Below are 23,044 nucleotides of genomic sequence, written 5' to 3'. Positions count from 1 at the left end.
TGACACCTCGCCTTACTATTTCATTTGATAATTAACTAACATAGCCTAGCCAGTTTGTCTTCCTATCCTGTTACATTTAGTGTTTCACAAACGACTTACACCTATTGTGTCATTTAAAGGTTACCATTCTTGGGAGAATGGAATTGAAACATGTATGATATCATATAAGAAAAGAATTGCCAGTCCAGGTTCGATGCAGGATACAGGATGCTTGGGGCTGGTGCACTGGGATGACCCAGAAGGATGGTATGGGGAGGGAGATGGGAGGGGGGTTCAGGATGGGGAACACATGTACACCCGTGGCGGATTCATGTTGATGTATGGCAAAACCAATACAATATTGTAAAGTAAAAAAAAAATAATAATAAATAAATGATAAATGGTTAAAAAAAATAAAGGTTACCATTCTGTGAAATTGCTATTGTATGCATTTTACAGATGAGGAAACTAGGATTTAAAAAGAAGTCAAAGTTATTGAAGCTTTTTTATATTTTCAAAAAAATTGAATATTATTGGGAATATTGACATAACTGACTATTTAAGAGATTAGTAGATGCTCAGCAAACATTTTTTTTTTTTGATCAGTTGCTTAGTTACCTGTCATACTGAATAAGCACAAATGGCATTGAATTCACACAAACTCCAGTGTTTGATTTTCAACCTGTGGACCTCACACACACACATCTACACATAGAAAAGACTGGTGTCACATGTAGCTACTATATTGTGGTTTTGCACCCTTTTTTTTTAACTTTCTCAGGAAAGTTTCCATCATCTATTTTCCATCCATGGTATTTGTACTGTATTTCTTCTTTTGTAGAAAGAGTAGTTTTTATTGAGATGTAATTGACTTAATAATTTCACATAAGTTTAAGGTGTACAATGTGTTGATTTTATGCATTTATATATTGCAATATAATTACCACCATAGTGTTAACACCAACATTATATTACATCATTGTTTAGTTTTTGTGGTGAGAAAATTTAATACCTAGTCTCTTAGCAACCTTGGAGTATATAATACAGTGTTTTGACTATAATCATATCTCCCCAAGTGACAGCCATAGGAAAATGAGTGTTGGCCTTTGTGCCACCCGGAAGGAAGATTATGAGACAGGTAAGAAAATGTAGGAAGTTTATTAGGGAGTACACCACCTATGGAGAAAGAGACCAAGTGGCAAAGGGCAGAGAGAACTAGGACCAGGGTAAAGTGATAACCTAGTACTTCTGAGTACCTCTGAAGCTGGGATAGATCTTGGGTGGTGGTTGTTCACTCACTCACTTGTGTCTGACTCTTTGCAACCCCATGGACTGCCATATGCTTGTTCTTCACTATCTCTCAGAGTTTCCTCAAACTCATGTCCATTGAGTCAGTGATACCGTGGACTGTAGCCCACCAGGCTCCTCTGTCCATGGGATTTCTCAAGCAAGAATACTAGAGTGGGTTGCTGTTCCCTTCTCCAGGAGACCTTCCTGACCCAGGGATCAAACCTGGGTCTCCTGCATTGCAGGTGGATTCTTTACCATCTGAGTCAATGGGAAGTGCATAGATCTTGGGAGCTATTGCAAATTGGGGTGAGAAGAGTAGCTCCTGACCAGGCTGCCCCGGAGAGGGGGTGTGGCTTAGCAAGGAGGTTTCTTACAGCCAAGGGGAAAGGGCAGCGATTAGACATTTCCAGTAACTGGTGGAATCCATCCTCCTTCCTGAAGGCGGCCCTGGAGGGCCCAGGACAGTATCCTCTCACCCCAGGTCTTTCCTGCTTATCAACCACCTTTCATAAATCATTCCCTCCTATCCACTTATTGGCTTATCTCTTAGTACTTGTCACAATGGGAAAATTTGCTTGTTTGATTGTCTCTAACCTCTTATTTCTGCTGGATTCTAACATCTGTGAGGTTAAAGATCGTGTTGCCTTGTTTACTTTTATGCTAGTCGTTTGCACACTGTAGACCGTAAGTGCTCATTGAATGAATGACTGATATTGTCTCAATTCTACAGAAAGCACTAAAACCACTCTATTTACATTTAACATATAAGATATTAAGTGAGCCCTCTAAAGATGCCACTTAAGACCACAGAAATGTTCTCATTTTAAACGTGTTATCGTTCACCAAGTATCATATGTGTTTACGGATAACACTGAATTCTACAGAAATATACATTCTTTTGATGTCTGTACTTCTTGAGGTCAGAATTGAAGATATAAATAGATACTGACATTTATCCTAATAAGCAGGTGGTGTAAGATATTTTTATAATGTACTTAATTTGGATGAGCATGTGAATTCTTTATTCAAGTAGATGGATTTGATTGTAATAACCATCCAATGTGTCTGAGTCAACTTTTGAGAAGAGAGAATCTGCTCTTGTTGATAGCATTATTACTCACAGCTGGAGTCTAACAAGGCTATCAACAGACCATGAGCAAGTTATTTTCAATTTTCTAAGTGCTTCTCTCTTTTAAATATAGTTAAATCATATAGTATACTGTTAATTTCAAGTTCTCTACATATCAATACACTATTGTTATGCATGTTTGAAATTACAGATGCCAAAATTTTCTAATTTTCTATGATTATTTTTAAAAATTGAACAAAATAACATAATAACTTAAAAGTTTGCCAATCTCATTTTGTTTTTCCTTCAAATTCATGCATGCAAATGAGCTTATTTGATGCATTTTACCAGCCTTTCACTTGTTATTTAATATTATAAGAAAATGCATTTTAATTCTGTCAGCTTGTCACAGTCAAAATCAGTTAAACTTCAGGGACTTCCCTGGTGGTACAGTGGTTAGAACTTCACCTTCCAATGCAGCAGGTGTGGGTTCCCTAGTCAGGGAACTAAGATCCCACATACCTCATGGCCAAAAAACCAAAACATAAGCAGAAGCAATATTGTAACAAATTCAATAAAGACTTTATAAATCAGATCAGATCAGATCAGTCGCTCAGTCGTGTCTGACCCCTTGCGATCCCATGAATCGCAGCACACCAGGCCTCCCTGTCCAACACCAACTCCTGGAGTTCACTCAGACTCACGTCCATCGAGTCAGTGATGCCATCCAGCCATCTCATCCTCTGTCATCCCCTTCTCCTCCTGCCCCCAGTCCCTCCCAGAGTCTTTTCCAGTGAGTCATCTCTTCACATGAGGTGGCCAAAGTACTGGAGTTTCAGCTTTAGCATCATTCCTTCCAAAGAAATCTCAGGGCTGATCTCCTTCAGAATGGACTGGTTGGATCTCCTTGCAGTCCAAGGGACTCTCAAGAGTCTTCTCCAACACCACAGTTCAAAAGTATCAATTCTTCGGCGCTCAGCCTTCTTCACAGTCCAACTCTCACATCCATACATGACCACAGGAAAAACCATAGCCTTGACTAGACAAACCTTTGTTGGCAAAGTAATGTCTCTGCTTTTGAATATGCTGTCTAGGTTGGTCATAACTTTCATTCCAAGGAGTAAGCGTCTTTTAATTTCATGGCTGCAGTCACCATCTGTAGTGATTTTGGAGCCCAGAAAAATAAAGTCTGACACTGTTTCCACTGTTGCGTGATCTATTTCCCATGAAGTGATGGGACCGGATGCCATGATCTTCGTTTTCTGAATGTTGAGCTTTAAGCCAACTTTTTCACTCTCCACTTTCACTTTCATCAAGAGGATTTTTAGGTCCTCTTCACTTTCTGCCATAAGGGTGGTGTCATCTGCATATCTGAGGTTATTGATATTTCTCCCAGCAATCTTGATTCCAGCTTGTGCTTCTTCCAGCCCAGAGTTTCTCATGATGTACTCTGCATATAAGTTAAATAAGCAGGGTGACAATATACAGCCTTGATGTACTCCTTTTCCTATTTGGAACCAGTCTGTTGTTCCACGTCCAGTTCTAACTGTTGCCTCTTGACCTGCATACAGATTTCTCGGGAGGCAGGTAAAGTCTTTCACCCTATGTAAATAGTCTAGGAGTTAGGTTTTCCAGGTGATGTAATGGTAAAGAATCCACGTGCTAATGCATGGGATGCAAGAGGCTAGGATTCAGTCCTTGGGTGGGAAAGATCTTCTGGAGGACGAAATGGCAACCCACTCCAGGATTCTTGCCTGGAAAATTCCATGGATAGAGGATCCTGGTGGGTTACAGTCCATGGAATCACAAAGAGTCAGACCTGACTGACCATACCATCATCCTAAACTGACTTTTTATATTTGTGTTTTTAAACTGATTTTTTTAAAATATCTTTAATAATGAAATATTTTTCTCCAAAAGTGAAATTCAGTTTTAATCTTTTTTTAGAACAAAGTAAAATGTATCCTGTGAACATAATTTAAATATTTTGACTGTATATACCATTTGATATATTTTCTCGTAACGAAATGTGCCCAGGCTAGGCCAGGTTCGCTTGACCTCAGCTGTAAGCTAGATTCTCCTATTGGCCCAGACTGTTGTCCCTCCAGGCATGTATTCTCCTTTTAAGTACTAAAAATTCTACATCGCCTCTTCCCATCTGAGGAGACTGCTCACATTTCATTGCTCACTTATGTTTTGTCTACTTTTCTAAAACAATTACTGCTAAGAGTAAAGCTTACTACAGTTGGCATACACTAGGAGTCCTCAAACTTTGTGTTGAGTCATAAACATCTGGAGGGCTTGTCACCCAGTGTTGCTGGGTCCCAAGTCCTGAGCTTCTATTAATAATTAAGTAAATCTTGGCTGGAGTTCCCACGCTGCAGGCTTGGGGACCACTCACAGGGAATAGACATTGACTAACACACCCACCTCCTGGGCCTGAGAATAAGGTGACCTTCCCTGAACAAATGGCCTCACAGTGGATCATGAAGGCCACAGATCTACCTACAAGGATGACACATGCTTGGGGGAAATTTGTATTGCCAACAGCAAAGTTTTTCTTTCCTTTCTTCCTATCTGCACATCTCAAAGGTTGTTTATATTTACTTGTGCATGCTAAGTCACTTCAGTTCTGTCTGACTCTTTGCAACCCCTGGACTGTAGCCCACCAGGCTCCTCTGTCCATGGAATTCTCCAGGCAAGAATACTGAAGCGGGTTGCCATTTCCTCCTCCAGGGGATCTTCCTGACCCAGGGATTGAACCCATGTCTCTTAAGTCTCCTGCATTGGCAGGGAGATTCTTTACCACTAGTGCCACCTGAGAAGCTACTTATGTTTACTTAATTCCATTTAAACCAAATTAAGTGAACTGTACAAGCCTAAAGCCACAGCATGGATGGAGAGATAGTTTTACTAAATTGCAAAGGTATTTAGGTAGTTGCAACGAGGTGCATAATTCCTGAGAAAAAGCCATCCTTTTACAAATTGTGACAACCCTTCCATTAAGCTCTGCATTATTTTTGTGGCAGATTCATTATGTTTGTGACAGATCAAGAAAATCTGTCATTAAATGCTCCATTTTCATTCCAAATAATAGAACTGTGTTCCCTGTTGCATATCTCAATGTGAAGCCATCAGGTATATAATTTGGCATTGGGAAATTGTATTCTGAAGGGAAGAAAGGAGAAGTCTGTTTGCATTCTATTAATAAATGTGGTTTGGGGTGTCATTTGCTAAAACACTGCTGTGAAGCCATAAACTGCACTGTTACGGTGAGGCAGGGGAAGGGATTGTGGGTCTGCCTGTCAGCAGGTGTCTAGCTACCTGTCGAGGTCTCTTTCCAGCTGCCATCAGCATTGCTGGGGTTTAAATATCACTGGTTGTGATTCTGACTCCTGTGAGGGGCCAGGCGTTGCAGGACAGCGGCAAGATTCCAGGAGTCTCTCAGCTGTCTGATATTCACATTGTCAGGGGACACTGGAAAGTGTGATGGGTGACTGGTTGTCATGGAGCCCTTCTCTGCCTTTTCCTGAGAGTGGTCAGTACTTTCTCCCCAGGTCCTGCCCTGCAGTCCACACCTTCTTCCCACCTCTGCAGGACTTTGACCTGTTCTAATTGGAGTTCTGAGTCTCATGGAGGCTGAGAGGCCGCCAGTAATAAATGGTGTGATAGCACAGTTCACTTCACACCAGCTTTTCTTCCCTGTGATAACATGTGCTTCACATTCTTTTGTGTTTTCCTTTACTTAATAGAGTATTTGGAGATATCATGTCCATATACAAAAGGCTGCCATATTATATTTAATGGCTTAATGGCTTTTTATTTAATCAGCTCTATATGATGGTATGACATTCATTTCTAATCATTCACTATTAACAGAAAAAGAATTCTGTACTACATATCCACATGGACACAGCATTTCACCCAACCATGTTGTCTATCTGTAGAACACATTTCTGGAAGCAGAATGGCTGGGTTGGGGTTTACATACATTTTTCATTTTAAAGAATTTGGCAAAATATTTCCATTAATCATGATTTTGTGATGTTTTACCAACAGATTATCTTATCACACTTAATCCTGCCAGTCTGAAGACTTGAGGAACAGCACCTTGATGTGTTTTCTTTCATTATACTTTTTTTTATATATAATTGTAGACTGAGTGCAGGAGAAGGGGTGACAGAGGATGAGATGGTTGGATGGCATTACCAACGCAATGGACATGAGGTTGAGCAAACTCTGGAAGATGGTGAAGGATAGGGAAGCCTGGCACGCTGCAGTCCATGGGGTCACAGAATCAGACAGGACTGAAACACCTTAGCACGCACTCACATAAGAAATAGTATGGAGAGATCTGTGTGTATTTTCTCTAGATTCCCCCCATGGTATCACCTTACAAAACTATGGTCGGATATTACAATCAGGATATCAACATCAATGCAGTCAAAACACAGAACTTTTCATCAAGATGAGGATCCCTGATCTGCCCTCACCACATCCTCTGCTCGCCTGAAACTGCCCTCCCCTCCACCCTTGATCCCCAGCAGCCATGAATCTCTCCTCCATTTCTATAATTTTGTCTTGTCAGTATGTTACAGAAATTGGAAAGGTGTTTCCTGAGTTTTGGATGAGGACGAATGGCTTTCAATGTTTAAGATATTCTGTATGCTTTCCTGTGAACTCTGACCTTCCATATTTTATATGAAGTTAACTGGTATGACTTCATATAACTCATTAGTAAGAGACCTGTCCCTTATTACAGCATTTTCTGTGTAGGACAGACTATTTTATTAGCTATACACACACTGTATACCTATTATGATTAAATTTATTATTCTGTGATCTCATGATGCTATATAGAAAACCTTTCCCCATTGGCAATTTAAAAAAAGTATCTAAGTTTTTGTCCAGTGTTTTCCAATACTTTATGGCTTTTTAAAACTATTAAATCTGATTCTTTTTTATTAGTGGTAGTAATAGTATATGAGTAAAGGTCTCCAATTGTCTACCTAGTTGTCCCCAAAATTTTGACCATACATTTTTAACTAGTGCCCTCTCATGTACTTTTCTATGTGTATTATATATTATTTGTATTTTGTATGCATTATTTTTATAAGTACTATGACAGTGTTTTTCAGGAAGTTAAAGAAATGTTCTGAGACTTTCCTAAAGTACTATAACATTATGAGGAACTAGAGGCTTTTTTTTTCTTCATAGTATTAATAAAGATGTTTTCAACAATTACAATATTGTTAATTTTGCACAGCAAACTTGAACTAAAAATGAAAAGCTATGTTAATTCCAATCTGAAGCCAATTAATGTAACCTGTTAATTCATTTCTTTACAGTATTGATTATAACAAAGTTGGTTAGGAATCAGTCCCTTCATGGTGGATTCACTCTGGTTTCTTCCCAGATGGGTCCCTTACTTCAGATCTCTGAGCCACATTCACATGCTTTCGGCATGAATATGGCAGCACTAAAACTTTTTTCTTAGAGAAATAACTAAAACCAGATAGTCTGCTAACTTTTAATACTTAGACTGATTTATCAGATGAACAGTTCTTCTTGTTTTTATTTTTATTACATCTTATTCTTCATTTATGGATACAAGATTTCTTTTGGAAAACATACATAAAAACTAAATTGCATAACATGAAAAATGGGTCATTCACTCAAGTGCATAAAGAGTTGCACTGTATTTTAGACATTCAGAAATATATCTTCCACCTATCGTAATATGCTAATCATAATACAGAAAATATGGAAAAGACCCTGATGCTAGGAAAGATTGAGGGCAGGATGAGAAGAGGGTGACAGAGGATGAGATAGTTGGATGGCGTCACTGACTCAATGGACAGGAGCTTGAGCAAACTCTAGGAGATGGTGAAGGACAGGGAAGCCTGGCGTGCTGCAGTCCATGGGGTCACAAAGAGTTGGACACAACTGGGTGACTGAACAATGACAATCATAATGTTTAACTGCAGAAAGGTAGAGTTCCAGATGAAAAGATACCCATCTGAATTCTTCCTAAAGTGTTCTTCTGTTTTTTTCAAAAGAAGTTGCCCATCCTCTGATTTTATCAGAGCAAGCTATAAATAACAGGATCCTTGTTTTCTTTTGAAAGGAACTCGTGGACCTTCAGCATGCCTACTGTAAGCTAAGCAGACAGTACCAGGCAAAGACAGCAGAACTGACTCACGCCAACAACCTCGTGGATCAAAATGAAGCTGAAGTGAAGAAACTGAGACTTCGAGTAGAAGAACTAAAATGGGGACTCAACCAAAAAGAAGACAAGGTACTTTTTAAGTGGAACACATTTTAGATAGATTCAAAATAGCATTTGATAGCATAGAAAAAGCATTTTCTTTTTTATTAGCAAATGGCATTACTTGATATAAAAACTTCACATTTTAAATTTGAAATCAACTAAAAGCATAAGGAAAGAGGAAAATATTACATAGACAACATGCTTGTTTTGTAGTGTTAGTTGGGCATTTGCTACATATGCCCTATAGCTTCAAATACGTTTTAGCCTGGGGGTGTGTGTGGGTGGGCGTGGTATCATTGGTATCATTAAAACTTGATGTTTTTTTAATGTACTTTTGAAGATTTTATTTGTTATAGTGCTGTGTTTCATATTGATGATGAATATGATAAATATAGCAGTTTTATCATATCAATTTTAGGTTGATTTTGAACATATGTTTGATTAATATACACTGAAGATTGTAGGTGAGTGCTTAGGCTTAAAGAATAAGTTATTTGTGTATTGGCCTTGATATAAAAGTTTATCTCAGTTATAGTCCCTTTTTTTTTTTTTTAGCACAAAACTTGATGTTTTAATGGAAATCAGATATATAGAGACATCCAGAGGAGCAGTTAATGCTGGAGATATAAATCTGGTGGTGGTCATGTGTTAATACACAATATTTAAAACCACAAGACTGGCTGAGATTATTGAACAAATAATAGACAAAATCCTTAGGACTCTTTGAACAAAAAGTGTTAGTAGCTCAGTTGTGTCCAAATCTTTGCAACCCTATGGACTGTAGCCCATCAGGCTCCTCTGTCCATGGAATACTCCAGCAAGAATACTGAAGTGGGTTGCCATTCCCTTCTCCAGAGGATCTTCCCGACCTAGGGATCGAACCCAGGTCTCCCACATTGCAGGCAAATGTGTCTACTAAAATACAGCCCTTTCACAGTCCCTCCTGTCCTTCCTACACATTCACATAATAAATATCTCCTATTTGTTTTGCCAAAAAAAAAAGTTTGTGTTTTAAGCTTTAATTTTACATCTTATAGAAACATAATGTATGTTGTGATTATGATATGATATATATATCCTCTCCAGTGCTTTCTGATGTTCAAAGAACGTAGGCAGCTCAGTTATGTCGTGAAACGTCAACTACCTAATGGTCTATGGCATGTTTAAGAATGTGATACCTTAATGGTACACCTGTGACCGGGAGGATTTCAGCTGCAGTTACAAACAACACAGAGAGTTTTCCTGAGAGAAACAGTGCCCCTGTCAGTGTGAGAGCGTCCGTCACCCATGGCGGCAGCTACTTCAGATGGGGTTCCAGGCATTGCATCTGCTCCTGTCGGCCAACTTTCGAGGCAAAAATAATTAGTTCCCTGGTTTAAAAAGTGTGTTTGCAGATACTGCCAAACAGTTGGAAATTAAAAAAAGAAAATGGAAATTGTTTTTCCAAGGGGTGATTCAATAACAGAGCACAGTCCCCCTTTGAAGATTTAATTTTTCATCCAATCTGTTTGCAGTCAAGCAAACCAGATCTTCTTATCTAATAACATCCATGAAAATAGAATTATTTGACCAGTGTGAGGCTCACATATCACCCCCTGATCTGACTATAGCTGACTTGTCCATGGGCATTTTATCCTTGATGTCTCTTTTTATGAAGACGTACATGTTCTTTTTAATGATGTACATGGGTAGTGAAGCTGGACTGTGGAAGAATAAGTCAGAAGAGGAATAGAGGCAGTCTCAAGAGAGTGGTTTGGGGTTTTTACTTCATTGTAGCCTTTATTCCTGTGAATGGTTTTGATATACATGCATTTGTTGCAGGAGGTGGTAAATAAACCTTTGTGTTTGCCAATATCGGCTTTAAGAAATTGCTTGGGACTGAATCATCAGGAAGGAAACTGTGATAATACGCAGTGTTCCAGGGCTAATGAAGTACTAGTTCCCAGAGATCCGATTCAGCCGTCTAATTGTGGAATGTTAAAAACAGCTGTGGTCTTCAGAAGGCTTATATTAGTTGCCCCTCCCTGTGAGAGCATCAGTCTCCCCACATCATCAATGTCAGTCTTGGCACGTGTGACGTTTGCTTTGCTCAAGAAGCAGAAGCTCCGTGTGCCACTCACCATCCAGAGCTTTGTGAACCCAACATGCCTCTTCTCCCATGTATCTTTTCCTGCCGTCTCTCATGTCATGAGGCTAGCAGGTCCAAAATTCACATCATTCTCTCAGCACGAATTCTGAAACAGGAAGGCTATGGAGCAGAGCCCTTATGGACCCAGACAGATCCACATGGGTAAAACAAAAGTCAATATTTATTGTGGTAAGCCACTGACATTGTGGATTTGTTTGTTACTATAGGAAAACTTAGCTAAGGCTGGCTGGTATAGTCCTTCAAACAAAAATGGCCTGTTAAAATTACATGACATTGGCTCTGGTGCTATCTGCAGGTGTTAAGAAAGCTTATGGCAGGTGAGAATGACAGCAGCCCATTTTGTGGAGTCTCAAAAGCTTTGGTACATTATTTCCTATAATGCCTTGGAAAGCAGATGATGGACAGAATGAGCTTGTGGTTTTTAGATGAATAGGTATGTGGCTAATACTTTTGTTTGTTTGTCTGCTACTATTGCCTTTGACAAGTGCCCAAAGGAAAGATGAATTCAGAAAAGACTTGTTGAATTTTCAAAGAGATATGTAAGGTAATACAGAAATTTAAGTACTTCTGTGACTGCCAGGGTCTGATTTTCATTTGCAAACGCTGAGACAGAAAACTGAGCATGGCTTTGAGCAATGAACATTATTTAAGGTTGAGCTTTTAAGCAAGGGCCAATTCAGTGGTGTGGCTTTCAAGCCTGTTGTTAAAAGCTCTTCATTAAGGTCATTTTCTGTAAACCCTTGAAGTTGAATAAAATGGCACAGGGAGAAGACAGATTGTGCCTCTCCCAGAATATCCCACAGATTCAAGGCAACTACCGGTAGCTCAGAGGCAAATCAACATCTGCCAGAGAATTATACATGGGACAGCTGACCTGTGGAATTTACTGAAATCAAAAGAAAAACAAAAACGCTGTTAGCTTTTGTGAAAAATATGCTGACAAATGAGTTTCCAGCCTGCGATAAAAGAGACTGATTTCTCAAGATCTAAAAGAACCTTCCGTTCCTCCAAAGGTTGTGGGCTGAGCAATGCTGTCAACACCAGAACACAGGGAGTAATGTCCAGAGCTGTATTCAGTTATGGACACAGCATGTAGTGAGGAAAGACCAACTACAGAACAACGCCAAGGACATTAGAAAAGCAGTGACTCGGCAACTGTTATCAGGAGGCTTGCTCAGCATGCATTAGGCTTAGTTGCTCAGTTGTTTCTGAGTCTTTGTGACCCCATGGACTGTAGCCTGATAGGCTGCTCTGTCCACAGGATTCTCCAGGCAAGAATACTGGAGTGGGTTGCCATTTCCTCCTCCAGGGGAATCTTCCCAACGCAGGGATTGAACCCGTGTCTCCTGGGTCTCCTGCATTGGCAGGCAGATTCTTTACCACTGAGCCACCTGGGAAGGCCCAGGCAAAACCCAACAGCTTTCCCCATGAGCAAGATATGAGCTTCTTGAAATATCTGCCAAGTTAGATTTTATAAATAGCTTCTATTTTCTCTTATCAGTATGAAAGTTTTTATTGTAATTTTCTTGCCATAGTTGCAGTGTAGGATGTTGAGGGTATGAATTACTTGCCTTTTGAGCACATAGATTTCTGGAACAAGAGAAGGCATATTGAGATGTGATATAGATTGCAGATCTTCGAGGCCTAGGCTGTGGTTGAAAGGTTGCTTGGGTAATTTCTCTTGGGGAAGGAGTGAAAGTGTACGGGTGTGTATTTTATACTACTTGTTGCCCCATCTGTGCAAGGAATACAGTTCCCAAGCATAAATGGCGGGCATGTGACTTGTTTGGCAAATGGAATTTGTGGGGTTTTGAAATAGAATCTTTTGAAACTATAATTCCTTGTAGATAAGTATTTAGACATACTTCATGTTTGAAACTTAAAAATAGATGTTGAAATACACGTTCAAAACATAAAATAGTTCAATGTTCTGCACCTCTACATCCAACCAGTTGATCACCGGGGGTGACTGATCCAAAGAAGGATCAACTCTCATGGGTCTGTAATCTGGATTACTTAATTGCAGTTGTCAGTCTTCAGTTTTTCTCTCATTAAAGGTTATCCCTCTTTCTGATGGCTGGGCATGAAAATATTCCTTATGGAAATAAGATTTCGCATTAGATAGCAGCCAACATTTCTGTAATTTGACTTATCATTGAGAAGCAAAGAAAATTCTGTCAGTTTCACTGCTGAGCTTTTTAATTTCACAGTAGCAAATTCTTCAAATTGCAATTAGTTGAGATTAATGTTTAACTGGAACTGTCAAATACAAAGTTCCCGACTCCCACAAGTCAACAAATTTTAAATAAATGAAAATGAGATATTAATCCTCTATACAGTAGAGAGAAATAGATATTTGGAGGCCCATGAGAGAAACCCAGGGTCTGATTAAAGGAAGGAGCAAATTAAAAAATTCTTTTTTTGAACGAGTTGGTTTTCTTTAAGCAAATTACCCCCAAGTCTAATTTGACATGTGTTTATTAGAAGTTAAACATTCTTTTCTCATCATTTCATTGAAGTCTTTCTGTGAATATATATATTACATTATATGATGGTAAAATTTAATTGAGACTTCACTACTGTAAGGCAGAAATAATTACATATATATCCACATTAAAATACCAAAATAACTGACCACTGTAATAAATATGGTGTGAAAAGCAGCCTAATGAATAATATAATGATGCAGTAACCAAAGTTAGTAGAGACCAAAAAGGCAGTACCTAAGAAGCAAGGAGTATAATATAAACAATTACTATGACACATGGGTACTTTACACTGTATGACTAGTATTAAGAAGACTGAAGGACTGAATGAGATAAGGCTTGCCAAGGACTATTTTAAATTTTTCAAAGCAATACCATATCATATAAAGAAAGAAAAAGAAAAAAAAATCAGCTATTATCTTACTGTCATATCCTGTTACTGCAGTGTATATTAACTTCAAATGCCCCGGCAATTTTATGCAGAGGTGCAGTCCTCATTCACAAATAATATACTCAGTCGGTTACCATAGCTTTCTTGCTGCTGTGTACTTTTCATACTTGCTATTTCAAGGAAAGGTGTAATATTTATCTCCTTGTTTATAAATTATTTAATAAACCAACCCTTTTTTACTGAATGTCATTTGTATTTTTTTTTCACAACATAACTTTACCATGACTATTGTCATGTACAGTTGACCCTTGAACAACACGGGCTTGAACTGTGTGGGTCCACTTAATAGGAAGATATGTTTCAATAGTAAATACTACAGTACAGCCCAGTCCATGGTTGGTTAAAAGTGCAGACATATAGGGCAAATGGTAAGTTATAGGATGATTAACTTCCAAGTTCAAGATTCAAAAGTACAGACCTTTTATCCCCCACTGGGAAGAAAAAGTCTTCTAAATGGGATTGCATGACCCAGATAACCACAATGGTGTGATCACTCACCCAGAGCCTGATATCCTGGAATGCAAAGTCAACTGGGCCTTAGGCAGCATCAACACGAACAAAGCTAGTGGAGGTGATGGAATTCCAATGGAGCTTTTTCAAATCCTGAAAGATGATGCTGTGAAAGTGCTGCACTCTGTATGCCAGCAAATTTGGAAAACTCAGCAGTGGCCACAGGACTGGAAAAGGTCAGTTTTCATTCCAATCCCAAAGAGAGGCAATGCCAAAGAATGTTCACACCACCGCACAATGGCATTCATCTCACACGCTAGGAAAGTAATGCTTTAAGTTCTCCAAGCCAGGCTTCAACAGTACGTGAACCATGAACTTCGAGATGTTCAAGTTGGATTTAGAAAAGGCAGAGGAACCAGAGATCAAATTGCCAACATCTGTTGGATCATGGAAAAAGCAAGAGAGCTCCAGAAAAACATCTACTTCTACTTTATTGACTGTGCCAAAGCCTTTGACTGTGTGGATCACAACAAAATGTGGAAAACTTTTAAAGAGATAGGAATACCAGACCACCTTTACCTGCCTCCTGAGAAATCTGTATGCAGGTCAAGAAGCAACAGTTAGAACTGGATGTGGAACAACAGACTGGTTCCAAATCAGGAAAGGAGTGTGTCAAGGCTGTATTATTGTCACTCTGCTTATTTAACTTATATGCAGAGTACTCATGCCAAATGCCGGGCTGGATGAAGCATGTGCTGGAATCAAGATTGCCCGGAGAAATATCAATAACCTCAGATATGCAGATGATACCACCCTATGGCAGAAAAAAAAAAAAGAGGAACTAAAGAGCCTCTTGATGAAAGTGAAAGAGCAAAATGAAAAAGTTGGCTTATAGCTCAACATTAAAAAAACTAAGATCATGGCATCCAGTCCCATCACTTCATGGCAAATAGATGAGGAAACAATGGAAACAGTGAGAGACAGTGATTGCAGCCATGAAGTTAAAAGACGCTCGCCCCTTGCAAGAAAAGCTATGAGCAAACTAGCCAGCATATTAAAAAGCAAAGACTTTACTTTGCCAACAAAGGTCTGTCTAGTCAAAGCTATGGTTTTTCCAGTATTCATGTATGGATATGAGAGTTGGACTATAAAGAAAGCTGAGTGCCAAAGAATTGATGCTTTTGAACTGTAGTGTTGGAGAAGACTCTTGTGAGTCTTGAACTATAAGGAGATCCAACCAGTCCATCCTAAAGAAATAAGTCTTGAATATTCATTGGAAAGACTGATGCTGTAGCTGAAACTCCAGTACTTTGGCCACCTAATGGGAAGAACTGACTCATTGGAAAAGACCCTGATGTTGGGAAAGCTTGAAGACAGGAGGAGAAGGGGACAACAGAGGATGAGATGGTTGAATGGCATCACTGACTTATTGGACATGAGTTTGAGCAAGCTCTGGGAGCTGTTGATAGACAGGGAAGCCTGGTGTGCTACAGTCCACAGGGTCACAAAGAGTCAGGCACAACTGAGTGACTGAACTGAATGAACAGAAGTAGGATTATTTAGTTAAAGGATATGACTATAATATGGCTCTTGATACATTCAGAATTACTAATTTTCTTTGCCTATAAATGACATGGAGAAGGCAATGGTACCCCACTCCAGTACTCTTGCCTGGAAAATCCCATGGACGGAGGAGCCTGGTGGGCTGCAGTCCATGGGGTCGCTAAGAGTCAGACACGACTGAGCAACTTCACTTTCACTTTTCACTTTCCTGCATTGGAGAAGGAAATGGCAACCCACTCCAGTGTTCTTGCCTGGAGAATCCCAGGGACGGGGGAGCCTGGTGGGCTGGCGTCTATGGGGTCACACAGAGTTGGACACGACTGAAGTGACTTAGCATAGCATAGCATAAATGACAGGTCAAACTGTGGAAATATTGGTGGAAATAATAAATACATATTATTTTAAAATAATATGTAAAATCTTAACTGTTGCAAAAGTAAGTTCAAATGTCAAATGATGTATTTATAAAGCTAAGAATTTAATTGCTCAGTTTGCCAAGTTGTTAATTGGATTTACTCTCAATTTAAACTGCTTCTTTTTGTTAAACTCTTTCCTTAGTGTGGCCATTATTATTATATAGTATATATGTTATTATATTATTCCGTTTAGTTCAGTTGCTCAGTCATGACCAACTCTTTGCAACCCCATGGACTGTAGCACACCAGGCCTTCCTGTCCATCACCAACTCCTGGAGCTTACTCAAACTCATGTCCACTGAGTCGGTGGTGCCATCCAACCATCTCATCCTCTGTCATCTCCTTCTCCTCCCACCTTCAATCTTTCCCAGCATCAGGGTTTTTTCCAGTGAGTTAGTTCTTTGCATGAAGTGGCTAAAATATTGGAGTTTAGCTTCAGCATCAGTCCTTCTGATGAATATTCAGGACTGATCTCCTTTAGGATGGACAGGTTGAATCTCCTTGCAGTCCAAAGGATCACACGAGTCTTCTCCAACACCACAGTTCTAAAGCATTGATTCTTTGGCACTCAGCTTTCTTTACAGTCCAACTCTCACATCCATACATGGCTACTGGAAAAACCATAGCTTTGACTAGATGGACCTTAGTTGGCAAAGTAATGTCTCTGTTTTTTAATATGCTATCTAGGCTGGTCATATATTTTTCCCAAGGAGCAAGCGTCTTTTAATTTCATGGCTGCAGTCCCATCTGCAGTGATTATTCCCTTATTGTAGCTCAATACCTACTCTTGATTTTTCTATATATTTTTTAATAATAGATTCTATTAGTAAGAGGACTTTGAAAATATTCAGTGGTTTTTCTGTGTTAAAAGAGATGTAAATCAGGGATCAAGTAGTTCTTAGTCCCTGTGTGTTAGTTGCTCAGTTGTGTCTGACTCTTTGTGATCCCATGGACTGTAGCCTGCCAGGTTCCTCTCTCCATGGAATTCTCCAGGCAGAAATACTGGATTGGGTAGCCATTCCCTTCTCTAGGGGATCTTCCCAACCTAGGGATCAAATCTAGTTCTTTCACATTGCCAGCAGATTCATTACTGTCTGAGCCACCGGAGAAGTCCTGCTGCTGCAGCTGCTAAGTCGCTTCAGTTGTGTCCGACTCTGTGCGACCCCGTAGACAGCAGCCCACCAGGCTCCCCCGTCCCTGGGATTCTCCAGGCAAGAACACTGGAGTGGGTTGCCATTTCCTTCTCCAATGCATAAAAGTGAAAAGTGAAAGTGAAGTCGCTCAGTCGTGTCCGACTCTTCACGACCCCATTGACTGCAGCCTACCAGGCTCCTCCGTCCATGGGAAATTCCAGGCAAGAGTACTGGATTGGGGTGCCATTGCCTTTTCCGGGAGAAGTCCTAGATACCTACAATTCACAAATAAAGCAGATGAGAAGGAGCCTATGGTAACTGACAAATAAAAGCTTTATGGTGAGGGAAAGAAGAATCAGTTAACTTTGAGATGACTTTCATGCTTCCAAGAGTTCATGGATTTCTTCATTGAACTAAGATTTGGTGTAAGTACTGAGCTATAGATCAAATATATTCCCAGTGTAAAGGTCACAGTCTAATATGATTGTATAAGCTGGCTGCACAATAAAAACCCTTTGGAATATTTTGTTTTTTTTCAACCTTAGATCTGTTTTTAAAAAATTATATTGGAGTATAGTTGAATAACAATGTTGTGTTAATTTCAAGTGTACAACAAAATGATTCAGTTATACATACACATGTATCTGCTCTTTTTCAAATCTTTTCCCATTTAGTTTATTACGGAATATTGAATACAGTTTCCTGTGCCAACAGTAGGCCCTTGCTGGTTATCTGTTTTAAATATAATAGTGTGTTTATGTCAAGGTCAAATTCCCAGCCTTTCCTTTTGGTAATCATTTTGTTTTCTGAGGCTGTAAATTGGTTTCTGTTTGTAAATAAGTTCATTTTTTTTTTTAAGATTCCACATAGAGACGATGTCATATGATATTTGACTTACTTCACTTGGTATGATAATCTTTAGGTTCATCTATATTGCTGCAAATGGTATTATTCCATTCTTTTTAATGGCTGAGTAACATCCATTGTATAAATACACCACATCTTCTTTATCTGTTCATCTGTCAGTGGACATGCGGGTTGCTCCCAGGTCTTGGCTATTGTATACAGCACTCCAGTGAACACTGGGTACATGTATTCTTTCAAACCATGGTTTTCTCCAGATATATGTCCAGGAGTGGGATTGCTGGATCGTATGGAAACTATTCTTGGTTTCTTAAAGAACCTTCTTACTGCTGTTGAGAGCAGCTGCACCAATTTACATTCCCACCAACAGAGCAAGAGGGTTCCCTTTTTTCAAACCCTCTCCAGCATCTATTGTCTGTAGACATTGATGATGGCCATTCTGACTGGTGTGAGGTGATATCTCATTGTAATTTTTACTGGCATTTCTCTTATAATTAGTGATGTTGAGCATCTTTTCATGTGCCTCTTGACCATCTGTACATCTTCTTTGGAGAAGTCTCTATTTAGGTTTTCTACTCATTTCTGATTGGGTTGTAAAAATATTAATACTCAAGACTTATCTCTAGTAGCAAAGTCAATTTTTATGGGTGGGGCCTGTGCATGAGTATTTTTAAAATACTTCCTAAATGATTCTGTTTTCTAATGACTTATCAGAACCCCTGTTCTAAGGAGAAAAGACTGCCACCATTGAAATTCAAATTCGTAACTTTGGTCCCCACCGAATACACACATTTACAGTAACAGATTTTACCAGTAGAGTATAAATGAAATGGCTTGCTACAGAAACCAGGCTTTTAGTCCATTGTAGTTTGTACCTGTATCATAGTAATTTGAAAAACTAATTGATATGATCTTCTAGTTTTGAGAAAAGTTCAAAAGATAGAAAATCACTTAAACAGATGGAAAGAATAAGATACTATGAACAATGTAAGTTTACACTCAAAATGCTAGTGTTTTGCTAAATGCATTTATCGGCGTGGCTTTACACTTAGTAATTATCACCTTAATCACCTTATTACAGTTTAGCTAATTTTGGCTTTGCATTTTAATGCTCTTGGTGTCAAAAGGTGTATCTTTCCAAAAGTCTGATATCATCAGCAATGATGAATGTGAGAGACACTTTGTTTAGACCTACAGAACATTAATTATCTAAATTAACAGCTGATTTTTAAACAAGCCTTTATTTGGAAGGACACAGACCTTTCCTAGCCCTAAATATATTTTGGTGAAATCTCATTAACTTACACTCGGCTAATTTTAAGACTGTGAGAATGGTGATAGACTGAAATTTGAATTTATCTATGAAAAAGATGTGGTAAGTGTTTCAGGTTAAGGTTAAAAATAAATAATAAAGAGGCCAGTTTCAGGTTCATGTGGGGACAGAAGCGGTGACCAGTGATTCAGGATCTGAACTGAACTGCAAAAACCAGCCCAGTCCATTTATTGCCTCCTGGATGAGATGGTTGGATGGCATCACTGACTCGATGGACATGTGTTTGAGCAAGCTCCGGGAGTTGGTGATGGACAGGAAAGCCTGGCGTGCTGCAGTCCATGGGGTCGCAAATAGTTGGACATGACTGAGAGACTGAACTGAATTTCTGTGTTAGATGTTAGAATACACCTGAGTTCTTCCCCAGAAGAGGTTTATAGTGTCCCTGGGGATAGCCCAACATAAATGTTTGAAGTTAAATGTGCAAAATCAGTGTCAAGATGGTGGTATTTATAGGATGCAAGAAAGAATTGGCCATATTTCTTTTCCTTCCAGTGCTTAAAGGCTATTTATGTGTTCGTTTTAATTATTTATCATCTGACACCTCAACTGGAATATATGGGCAAAGACCAGTACAGTTGTGCCCCTAACTGGGCCAGCTTTCAGCAAAACTGTCCATTCTCTTCTCCAGGTGATCTTCCTGACCCAGGAATTGAACCCAGGTCTCCTGCATTACAGGCAGATTCTGTACCATCACATCACCAGGGAAGCCCAAAACTGTCTCAAGTGCCCTTAAAATAAAGACATCATTGCACTATACCATGAGCAGAAGTCTTGCATCCTCATTGCTATACACAGCTAATCTAAATCCTAATAAATCCTCTTTCTGTGGATAGTTTGAAGGGTACCACTTCCTGCAATTATTTATCATGATCCTGCTCTTTCTTTACCCTACCAACCACCTAGATTGTCTTTAAAGGGGTTTAGGACAAGCCATCCCAAGTACTCTTGCCTGGAAACTCCCATGGACAGAGGAGCATAGTAGGCTGCAGTCCATGGGGTTGCGAAGAGTCGGACACGACTGAGCGTTCTCACTTTCACTTTTCACTTTCATGCATTGGAGAAGGAAATGGCAACTCACTCCAGTGTTCTTGCCTGGAGAATCCCAGGGACGGGGGAGCCTGGTGGGCTGCTGTCTATGGGGTCGCACAGAGTCAGACACGACTGAAGCAACTTAGCAGCAGCAGCAGCATCCCAAGTTGTGCCACTCTGGCATGTGTATTATTTAGAACTGAAAACAAGCCCAAAGACTCAGAATTTTGAACTTCCCCTCTTACTATCTAAAAGAATATAACATAGCTTCTTCCTGGACTTTACTTTCCCCTTAAGCCTTAGACCCCTACTTCCATCTCCTTCAGTCAGTTCAGTTGTTCAGTCATGTCCAAATCGTTGTGACCCATGGTCTGCAGCACACCAGGCTGCTATCCATCACCGACTCCTGGAGCCTGCTCAAACTCATGTCCATTGAGTTTGAGAAGGCTCAAACCATCCAACCACCTCATCCTTTGTAATCCCCTTCTCCTCCTGCCTTCAATCTTTCCAAGCATCACTGTCTTTACCAATGAGTCAGTTCTTCGCATCTGGTGGTCAAAGTATTGGGACTTCAGCTTCAGCATCAGTCCTTCTAATGAATATTCAGATTCCAATGAATAATCAGGAAATCGTGCTTTCCTTTAGGATTGACTGGCTTGATCTCCTTGCAGTCCAAGGGACTCTTGAGAGTCTTCTCCAACACCACAGTTCAAAAGCATCAATTCTTTGGTACACAGTTTTCTTTATGGTCTAACTCTCACACCCATACATGACTACTGGAAAAACCATAGCTTTGACTAGACGGACCTTTGTTGACAAAGTGATGTCTCTGCTTTCTAATACACTGTCTAGGTATGTCATATCTTTTTTCCAAGGAGCAAGCGTCTTTTAATTTCATGGCTGTAGTCACCATCTGCAGTGATTTTGGAACCCCAAAAGATAAAGTCTGTCACTGCTTCCATTGTTTCCCCATCTATTTGCCATGAGGTGATGGAACCAGATGTCATGATCTTCGTTTTCTGAATGTTGAGTTTTAAGCCAACTTTTTCACTCTCCTGTTTCACTTTCATCAAGAGGCTCTTTAGTTCCTCTTTGTTTTCTGCCATAAGGGTGGTATCATCTGCATATCTGAGGTTATTGATATTTCCCCCAGCAATCCTGATTCAAGCTTATGCTTTTTTCATCCCAGCATTTTGCATGATGTACTCTGCATAAAAGTTAAATAAGCAGAGTGACAATATATAGCCTTGATGTACTCCTTCCCCAATTTGGAACCAGCCCATTTTTCCATGTCCAGTTCTAACTGTTGCTTCTTGACCTGCAAAAAGTTTCCTCAGGAGGCAGGTCAGATGGTCTGGTATTCACATCTTTTGAAGAATTTTCCACAGTTTGTTTTGATCCACACAGTCAAAGGCTTTGGCATAGTCAATAAAGCAGAGGTAAATGTTTTTCTCGAACTCTCTTGCTTTTTTTGATGATCCAACAGATGTTGGCAATTTAATCTCTGGTTCCTCTGCCTTTTCTTAATCCAGCTTGAACATCTGGAAGTTCTTGATTCACGTACTGTTGAAGCCTAACTGAGAGAGTTTTGAGCATTACTTTAGAAATGCTCCATCTCCTTAGTCAATATATACCTCACTTTGCTTTGCTTTGGGGCTTCCCAGGTGGCACTAGTGGTAAAGAATCTCCTGCAATGTAGAAGACCCCGCTTAGATCCCTGGTCAGGAAGATCCCCTGGAGAAGGGTATGGCTACCCACTCCAGTGTTCTGGCCTGGAGAATCCCATGGACAGAGGAGCCTGGCAGGCTACAGTCACAGAGAGTCAGACATGACTGAGTGACTTTCACTTTGCCTTGCTTTGGAATTCTTTATACTTATGTTGATTCATGCTCTGCATATTATAAATTGTATTTTCTCATGTTAACTATGTTCTATTATTTTATTTGCCAATCAAAAAACTAGGAGGGAAAAAAAAGGTAAAATCCCCTTTAGAACTTAATAACAAACCAAATGCATCATGTGTGCTATATTCTAAGCTAAAACTGTTTCGATTTCTGTGTAGAAAATTATAGCGTGTGATAAGAACTCAGTAAAATCAGCATGTTTTAAGGACAGGTTATATGGAAGACTTTAGAGCATGATCATTTGTTAGTGTTTCCCTCTCCTCTTAACTCTAGGCAACACTTTTAGACCACCAGTTCAATGGACATGAGTTTAAGCAAAGTCAGGGAGATAGTGAAGTGCAGGGAAGCCTGGCGTGTTGCAGTCCATGGGGTCACAGTGAGTCAGACATGACTTAGTGACTGAACAACAACAACATATTTTTATTCTTCTTTTGAACAATGTCTGACACTTTATTAGCATTTTTTGTCGAGTTCTGTTGTTTCCACTCATTTATGCTCTGAAAAATGGAAGTGGTATAAAAACCTCATTAGGAAAAAGGACAACAATAGACAACACAGCAAAGAATAATCACTTTTCTTCTTCCTCTTTGGTTGAGTTAGTCTCACTTCTCAGCACCTACATTCTTCATGCAAATCTGTCTTCTCTGTTTACATATT

General features: G+C 39.5%; 1 protein-coding gene across 1 annotated transcript in view; it reads left to right on the top strand.

The window, feature by feature from the left end:
• CCDC102B (coiled-coil domain containing 102B) overlaps nt 1-23,044 on the top strand; it is a 277,418-nt gene that overhangs the window by 191,987 nt on the left and 62,387 nt on the right. The window contains exon 7 of the mRNA XM_027525911.1: nt 8,466-8,636. Coding sequence (XP_027381712.1) covers nt 8,466-8,636 — 171 coding nt within the window. The remainder of the gene's footprint in view (nt 1-8,465; nt 8,637-23,044) is intronic.

Source organism: Bos indicus x Bos taurus, chromosome 24 (assembly GCF_003369695.1).
Source record: "Bos indicus x Bos taurus breed Angus x Brahman F1 hybrid chromosome 24, Bos_hybrid_MaternalHap_v2.0, whole genome shotgun sequence".
Taxonomy (NCBI): Eukaryota; Metazoa; Chordata; class Mammalia; order Artiodactyla; family Bovidae; genus Bos; species Bos indicus x Bos taurus.
Note: the sequence above shows the minus strand (reverse complement) of the source record. Positions and strands in the feature narration are given on the sequence as shown.